At 35.7% G+C, this 9,439-nt stretch overlaps 1 protein-coding gene across 1 annotated transcript in view; it reads right to left on the reverse strand.

Moving 5' to 3' along the window:
- The window catches only part of LOC106467091 (Down syndrome cell adhesion molecule homolog), a gene marked incomplete at its 5' end in the record, with an annotated part of 21,888 nt that overhangs the window by 10,005 nt on the left and 2,444 nt on the right, over positions 1 to 9,439 (reverse strand). The window contains 5 exons of the mRNA XM_022395215.1: positions 692 to 877; positions 3,877 to 4,173; positions 5,086 to 5,271; positions 6,071 to 6,163; positions 6,915 to 7,152. Of these exons, the coding sequence (XP_022250923.1) occupies positions 692 to 877; positions 3,877 to 4,173; positions 5,086 to 5,271; positions 6,071 to 6,163; positions 6,915 to 7,152 (1,000 nt within the window). The remainder of the gene's footprint in view (positions 1 to 691; positions 878 to 3,876; positions 4,174 to 5,085; positions 5,272 to 6,070; positions 6,164 to 6,914; positions 7,153 to 9,439) is intronic.

The following is a 9,439-nucleotide window of genomic DNA, read 5'->3' on the forward strand; positions in this document are numbered from 1 at the left end:
CATTGCTATTAAGTCAACATTGTAGATAAAAGTTCTATTTTCTTTCACGCCATTTTTTTTATTACAACGTCCAAATACATTTTCGTAATTATTTTATTAAATACCTGCAACATATACAAAGTTGTTCAATTTTTCAAAGTAGTTTTTGATGATTAAATGGCTCCAATATTACAATAAAAACACACATAAGATGTTATAAGCAAAGTATCACAATAATTATATGATATCAAAATTTTTTTTGTTTTGTTTCTTGGATGTTTGCCTTTGGAAATTAATTTAGATTGATTGGTGGTTTATGGCGCAAAGCAACGAGGCTATCTGCGCCTCTTTTCATTAATTTAGATACTGGTGTAAATTGACGGGCGTAAGGCCTTAGTAGGTATTGTTCATTTGAGGCATCATGAGAAACATTCTGTGATACTCCATAGCAGGTTCATGCATTTTTTTAAAGCGTAAAGTGCTAAAACATGAGATGCGTCGACGTTTCTCAATCATTTTATTAAGCTTGCTACTATATCTTTAAATTTAGCGTAAAATATCAGTTTAATTACAAAACAACCTGCCACGAAAATTTTGTTAATAGATTTAGAGTAACTCATAAGTTTTCACTGGGTTACTAAGAGAAAAAAAAGGCAAATAATATAAAAAAAGGTTTGAGCACACTGTTACAGGAAACTGTAGGATTGATTACCTGTACTACTATCTCCGTTGCTGCTGTCTGACTGCTTTCTGAGACATACCAAAACAGCTGTGGTGACCACAAGAAGCACGATGATGGAGAATACTACTGGTAAGATAACAGTCAAGTTTCGGTAAAAGGGTAAGGACGAGTTCCTGCTCTCTGGACGCCTTACTGGTGGGGGCGTTAATACGGAAGCTTGGTATGACAAATCAAATTTACTTTAGTACTGCAGTAAACATGGAAGTAAGATTAAATACACTTTGATACTGTAGTAATCATAGAAGTAAGATTAAATACACTTTGGTACTTTAGTAATCATAGAAGTAAGATTAAATACACTTTGATACTGCATTATACATGGAAGTAAGATTAAATACACTTTGGTACTGCATTATACATAGAAGTAAGATTAAATACACTTTGGTACTGCATTATACATGGAAGTAAGATTAAATACACATTGGTACTGCAGTAATCATAGAAGTAAGATTAAATACCCTTTGGTACTGCAGTAATCATAGAAGTAAGATTAAATACCCTTTGGTACTGCAGTAATCATGGAAGTAAGATTAAATACCCTTTGGTACTGCAGTAATCATGGAAGTAAGATGAAATACACTTTGGTACTGCATTAAACATGGAAGTAAGATTAAATACACTTTGGTACTGCAGTAATCATAGAAATAAGAAGAAATACACTTTGATATTGCAGTAATCATGGAAGTAAGCTTAAATACCCTTTGGTACTGCAGTAATCATAGAAGTAAGATTAAATACCCTTTGGTACTGCAGTAATCATGGAAGTAAGATTAAATACACTTTGATACTGCAGTAAACATGGAAATACACTTTGGTACTGCAGTAATCATGGAAGTAAGATGAAATACACTTTGGTACTGCAGTAATCATGGAAGTAAGTTAAAATATATATTGGTACTGCAGTAATCATGGAAGTGAGATGAAATACACTTTGATACTGCAGTAAACATGGAAATACACTTTGGTACTGCAGTAAACATGGAAATACACTTTGGTGCTGCAGTAAACATGGAAGTAAGATGAAATACACTTTAGAACTACTGAGAGGGGATCGTATTCGGCGACGAGGATTCGAACCAACGACCCACAAATTGCGAGTCGAGCGCTTTAACTACCAGGGCATACCAGGCCCGGTACTAATTACTAGATCTAAGGTATTATTATATTTTCAGTCACATACATACATACATAGGTAGATATAAGTTTTTAATGAAATGTGAGTTGTATAACAATAAGATCTATAAGTGACTGAGCTTGATTCGCTCTGACGATAAGCCAGTATCAAACCGACTAAGCTAACAATAAGACCTATAAGGGATTGAGCTTGATTCGTTCTGACGGTAAGCCAGTATCAAACCGACTAAGCTAACAATAAGATCTATAAGGGATTGAGCTTGATTCGCTCTGACGGTAAGCCAGTATCAAACCGACTAAGCTAACAATAAGACCCGTAAGGGATTGAGCTTGATTCGTTCTGACGATATGCCAGTATCAAACCAATTAAGCTAACAATTACTTAAAATAACTGCATACCCGAGCATATTTAATACGAACTACAACATAGCTTCATAGCTTTGATATACATTTAAATCCCTGTGAAAGGGGGATATAATTATTTCAGGACATGGATTAATAGTAATAAGCAACATAAAATGGAGAGGGATAAAGCTAAACATTTGTTTTAAATAATTATAATTATTGAAACAGGTCCGTAGGTGATTAAGCTCGACTAATAAATAATTAACAATAGCTGTGGGTTATAATGTAGGCTTAAACTTAGACCTTTAATATAAATGGGCACGAATTCGATAGCGTGAGTGAAGGAAATGGTCTTGACGTATTTGTGGATAAGTCACTTAAGCCATCAAGTTACTGCTCTGTTGCTAAGAGTAAAGTTAATAGAATTTAGAGTGTATTTACAGACATATTGATTACATGTCAAATAAAGTGATTACCTCTCTATACAACTCACTAATTACACCATTCTTGAAAGTACTGTGTACAATTTTGGTCTCCTTATCTACGAAGGAATACTGTCTTATTGGAAGGAGTTCAGAGGAAGGCTACTGAGATGACTCCAGGGATAGAAGGGTTATATTACAAGGATATGGTAAGATATCTAGACTTATCTTCTCTTGATAAAAGAAGGGTAAGAGGTGATCTTCTTCAAGTTTACAAGATTATCCAGGGGATTGATAGAATTAAGGCGACTGATTCCTTTGTATTATACTCTGAATATAATTTGTTTGTTTTGAATTTCACGCAAAGCTACATGAGGGCCATCTGCGCTAGCCGTCCCTAATTTAGCAGTGTAAGACTAGAGGGACGGCAGCTAGTCATCACCACCCACCGCCAACTCTTGGGCTACTCTTTTACCAACGAATAGTGGGATTGACCGTCACATCATAACGCCCCCACGGCTGAAAGGGCGAGCATGTTTGGTGGGACGGCGATTCAAACCCGCGACCCGCAGATTGTGAGTTGAGCGCCCTAACCACCTGACCGTGCTGGGCCCCTGAATATAATAGGACAAAAGAACACGAGTTTACAAGTTGTAAAACTCAGACTGTATTCTTGTTTGGGCAGTTTTATTTTACTAAAGGGGTGATTAACTTATGGGATGGGTTGCCGTTACCAATAGTGAAGACTAGCACTTTACAGGAGTTTAAGAAGATAATCAATAATTTTCTGAAATGTAAAGATTGATACGTATTGAAAGGCTTGAAGGACCAACTGGTTCCTTGCGAGTTATTTTCCGAGCTTGTCGTTAGATGGGCAAGTACTAAATCAATTAAGATAAGAATTATCTACAGGTATACTTTCTTTTAAAGAACTACGGATTGTAATATAGGCCTAAGGGAAAAGGAGATTTTTTACAAAAAGATTTTTGTATACAACAAAAGCTCCGGAAAACATGTAACGACAGCGTTTGTGCATTGCAAATCCCTTTGTAACAACGTTTGCCGCCATTTTTTTTTTTACAATCAGCACCGGATGTAACTAGAGAAAATGGAGATTTGAAACAGTTATGGTACAAACTTTTGGCTGTCTATGTTGTGAGTTAATGGATGTATATTTGATACACACATTAGTCCTACTTTCTTCCAAGTCTTATAACTGAATATAATATGAAGTTTTGATGAAGATCCGCTTACCGAAGAAGGTATAGTTTAATGTCTGGAACGTATATTCCGCTTCCGTTGTTCCTGCTTCGTTATATGCATTTACTAAAAGACTGTATTCCCGACCAGGCGTTAAGTGGCCTATATCCAAATGCTTCTGCAGCGCCATCACGCGGGACGCTACAGTGTTCCAGACGTGTTGAAATGTAGGTCGATAACGAACAGAGAAATACTGAATAGGACATCCGCCGTCTTCCCACGAACCCAAGTTTAGGTTTACAAAAGTTGAATTTATTATCAAAAACGTCCTCTTGTGAGGAGAGACGGGAGCTGAAAACAGATTAAGATAGAAAGGGTTAAAAACGACAGCCAAACTTCTGTAGAGAAATAAATAATTAAAAACAGATTAAGATAGAAAGGGTTAAAAACGACAGCCAAACGTCTGTAGAGAAATAAATAATTAAACTAAATAACTGACAGTAGTGAGTGCATAATTATATTACGAACATTACAGTAAAATAGAAAAGAATTATTTCGCAACTGTAGCAAGAAAACTTAGCAATAAAGTTTTAAGCGTCAGTTAACAGATAACTTGTTTGTTTGTAGTTATGCACAAAGCTACACAATGGGCTATCTGTGCTCTGCCCATCACGGGTATCGAAACCCGGTTTCTAGCGTTGTAAGTCCGCAGACATACCGCTGTGCCACTGGGAGGGGGCAGATAATAGATAACAACCAGAACTTCTGACAACAAAGAATAACAAGAAAACTTATTAACTGGAAACTAATTGATGTATAATATATTATTATTAAAGCTAGCACTTCGATATGATAATTGTGAAGAAGATAGTTATATTTATTGTGACAAACGAGTAATTAAATTTATGATATTCTTAACTATAAACGCTAAAAAAAACCTAAACAATTCACCGTATAAATATTTCTATATATCCGTCACGATACGATTAATAAGGCTAAGGACTGTTTTTCTCGTATTTACATACAGAAGCATATTTAGAACAACTGATTCTTGGCATTATTTCTAAGTGTCTTTTAAACATAGGCCTCAGAACAAGGTTTCTACGGATGAGTAAAAATAAATAAATTATCATCCTTTATCACAATCAGCGGAGTAGAAAACAACGGAAAATTATTTTGAATTAATAATCACATTTTTTATGATGACTCCGTATAAACTGATAAGAATACGTGCTGCCATCTAGTATCAGATATTTTAGTTACCTCCTCCTTTGGTACGGCCTATAACAGTGGCACTAGGCTCTCCTGTTCCTAAACTGTTCGAAGCAGTCATGTATAGCCTGTATCGAGTGCCACATTGGAGACCTTTTAACGTATAGTTGTTTGTAGTTGTAGATAATTTTTCTTTTATCCATTCTTTTCCTTCTGCTTTATAATGGAGAATATAATCTAAGGAAGAAAGAAATTAAAATATCTGTCTGTCTTTAAAAAAAAAAACACGAAAATACACACAAAAAGTACCGTTCTAGAAACGTAATCCACGTTTTCTGACATCACTTTAACAATATGGAATCTCTAATAGTTTTAAATTTTAAGAGTATGCTAGTTATTTCCAGTTCTGTTACTAAATCTAATAAATTAAAATGATTGACCTAACGTATTTTTTTGAGCAAAGTTTACATTATATCTGCAATCTAGATACTTTTATAAGGTGTTGAAGTCTAAAGTTCTAAGATTTTCATGCAAGAAAGAAAACTAAAACGGTGATTTCAAAAGTAAACATTTTTTCCCACTAGAATAACTTTAATCTTTAATACATTTACAGTACATTTCGTGGTTTTTTTTTCCTATTACGTGTTCACCGAGCTATTTAACTTGAAATTCTCACACAAGGGGCCGCCACAATCCCTATTGATTCATTTTTTGCTAACCATAATCCTGAACAACGAACAATCTTGTACTTTGCCCGCCGAGGGTATCGCAACCCGATTTTTAGCGTTAGAAGCCTTCATATTTACCGTTGAACCACTGCGTGACATATTTATTGGCAAGTCGTTGAGGCGTAAGTTAATGAGCCCATAAGTAAAAACAAAAAGAAACAATCAAATATATGCATTTTAATTTTAAATTAGTCTAGTTTTTTATTGTTTCCAGAAAATAGTATCTATCCATCTTGCTTTAGGTTATTTATGGGTCTATTTATATTTTATATTTATTTACCTGTCTATCGTCTGTTTCACCTACTTACCTTTAAACACGACGTTTTCATTCTTTTCCCATTCAATAGAGATTGAAGACGATGTTGATGAAACCACAGTTAATCCAGGAGACGTAGGAGGAGCTAAGGTATATTATAAAATAAAGGTTACTTTTTTTTAAAAATAAGAGCAATAAATAAAACACGATTTGTTTTCTTGTTTTGGCTTATTTGTTTTTTTTTTATAAAAACACTAATTATTTTAAAAATGAAAACAAAAATATAAAACTATTTCTCAACAATAGCAGCAACAAAGAAGAAAACGTTCACGTGAGAGAAACACAAAAAAATTAAATTAAAATAGAACCTGAAAAGTTAAGTTAGTTGGGCTAAACAGAAGTACAATACATAATCATGTCGCTGAAATGTTTTGGTTTTAATACACTTTTAGTATTTTAATTCTGGAATTTGCTATAGCTTCTTTATTTGATCTTAATCCCATTTAAGTTTGATGTCGGCCTCTTGGGTGTATGGCCCGGACAACAACCACAAAGGGTGAGCACATTCGGCGACGGGGACTCGAACCCGCGACCCACCGATTGTGAGTTGAGCGCCTTAGTCACCAAGCCATTACTGTTTACGTGTGTATTCCAAACCTCCATGTATTTCGTATTTTACTTCTCAAGATTGGATTTAGCATAATTATCTGTAAGACAACAACCACAAAGGGTGAGCACATTCGGCGACGGGGACTCGAACCCGCGACCCACCGATTTTGAGTTGAGCGCCTTAATCACCAAGCCATTACTGTTCACGTGTGTATTCCAAACCTTCATTTGTTTCGTATTTTACTTCTCAAGATTGAATTTAGCATAATTATCTGTAAGAAACTTACATGATTCTAGGGTTTTAGCCTGGATTTCATCAGATCTAGGCCCAGGTCCTGCGTTATTGTAAGCTTGTACCATGACAAGGTACGAAGTTAGACGCTTCAGGTTCGTTATGTAGCTGGCCATTTCTCCGTCTTCAGGAGTCTCCACGTTTTTATACTGGAATGACTCTTGACTGTCTTCCTGCTTGTAACCCACGTAATAACCCAGCAGTTTACCATGGAGTAGATCTTTTCGTGGAGGCTGAAATAATAAAATAATACACATGGATGAATAAAATAAGTTAAAGAGGCCAACATTCGCGAGTGAGTGCAACATGTCTCCACCACGCAATCCCAACATGGCCAATTTTGACACCAGAAAAATCGAAAATTGTCTATGTCACTGCTTGGGTTCGGAAAGAAAGTATCTTTGTACCAAATCCCATGTAAGTTGGTTGACATACACATGAATAGTTTACGAAAACGCCAAATTCTACTTTTCTCGCTGAAAAATTGACCAAAAGTCCAAACTTGTCCATATTTCTCTTTGAGATCTGGAAAGAATATCTTTTGACCCCCCCCCCGAAAATGACCAAACATGGGTATATTCCACATTTTTCTATGTATACGTATGGGACCTGTAAAAAAAATTACATTTGTTCCAAATCCCACGTAAACTGGCCGAAATACTGAGGAATAGTTTTCAAAAACCCCTAAAATTATGCTTTTTGTGACTCTTTACCCCCCCCCTATAGTTACTAAAATTGGCAAGTCCAACATTTTTGTTTGTCAATGTGCCAGACCTGTAGGAAATCATCTGTAAATTGGTCAAAATATGGCCGAGTAAATGACCCCCAAAATCCAAAATTATGCTTTCTTTGTGAGGTCTGACCCCTTAAACAGACTTAAAATGGGCAATTCCAACTTTTGTTTGTATGTCAGTGTGTTGGGCGCAAAAAATATGTATATTTACACAAAATTACACATTGAATGCAGTAAATATGAACTTATATTACCTGCTTTTCTGCACGCTAGAACAATAAAGCCGTGCATAACGGCTATCCTGGTTGCCATCAAATCTATACTGTCAGTCTCAAGCAAAGCGGGAGTGAAAGGAGAAAGTATTCCACGTGTTGCTTGCCCATCATTCTTCACTCCACTATATGTAGCTTCTTGACTCCTTATAAAAGCATGTGGAATCAAAGGTAATCTTCATACCTTCTAGAGTCTTGATTTCTTCTATCTCCATATGACATCAAAGGTTCATTTTCACTCCTCTCCTTGTAGAGTCTTGACTTCTTCTAGCAGCATGTAGAATCAAATGTAATTTTCACTTCTTCCCTTGACTTCTTCTAGCAGCATGTGGAATCAAATGTAATCTTCACTTCTTCCTTTATAGAGTCTTGACTTCTTCTAAGATTACATTTGATTCCATATGCTGCTCTAGAAGAAGTCAAGACTCTATAAGGGAAGAAGTGCCACCATGTGACATCAAACGCCATTCTTCACTTCTTCCCTTATAGAGTCTTGACTTCTTCTAGCACCATGTGACATCAAACGCCATTCTTCACTTCTTCCCTTATAGAGTCTTGACTTCTTCTAGCACCATGTGACATCAAATATAACCTTCACTTCTTCCCTTATAGAGTCTTGACTTCTTCTAGCAGCATATGAAATCAAATATAACCTTCACTTCTTCCCTTGTAGAGTCTTGACTTCTTCTAGCAGCATGTGGAATCACATATAATCTTCACTTCTCTCCTTATAGAGTCTTGACTTCTTCTGGCACCATGTGACATCAAAAGCCATTCTTCACTTCTTCCCTTATAGAGTCTTGACTTCTTCTAGAACCATGTGACATCAAACGCCATTCTTCACTCTTCTCCTTGTATCGTTTTGATTCCTTCTACCAGCATGTGGAATAATAGGTTAATCTTCACTCCTCTCCAGTAGTGTCTTAATTCCTTGTGGCATCACTTAACCTTAGGGCATGAGTAATATAGGATTCGTGAGAGAATTTGATTTGGTAGGGTCCATTCTGTAGTTGGGGTTCTTTTATCCCAATGCTTTGGGCGTTATGATTATGAAAATATTAAATGCTGTAAATTATCCAGTAAAATATTATATTGTTGGTGGGTGTCTTTGTTTGTTTTGAATTTCGCGCAAAACTACACTAAGGCTATCTGCGCTAGCCGTCTCTAATTTAGTAGTGTAAGACTAAATGGAAGGCAGCTAGTCATCACCACCCACCGCCAACTCTTGGGCTACTCTTTAACTACAGAGAAATGGTTAAATACGTCAAATAACCAAATACATTTTTGTTAAATATCGCATTTAGCATTGAAGGATTAGTGTTTGGTGTATTTAGAACATTTCGAAGTCCTAGTTGTCGGGTTTTTCATTTTTAAATATAAACATAAACATTAAATTTAAATTAAACATAAATTTAAAGTTTTACATTTTAAACAATTAGTATTGTTTGTTTTGAATTTCGCGCAAAGCTACACGAGAGCTATCTGCGCTAGCCGTCCCTAATTTAGCAGTGTAAG

Source organism: Limulus polyphemus, unplaced genomic scaffold (assembly GCF_000517525.1).
Source record: "Limulus polyphemus unplaced genomic scaffold, Limulus_polyphemus-2.1.2 Scaffold2485, whole genome shotgun sequence".
NCBI lineage: Eukaryota > Metazoa > Arthropoda > Merostomata > Xiphosura > Limulidae > Limulus > Limulus polyphemus.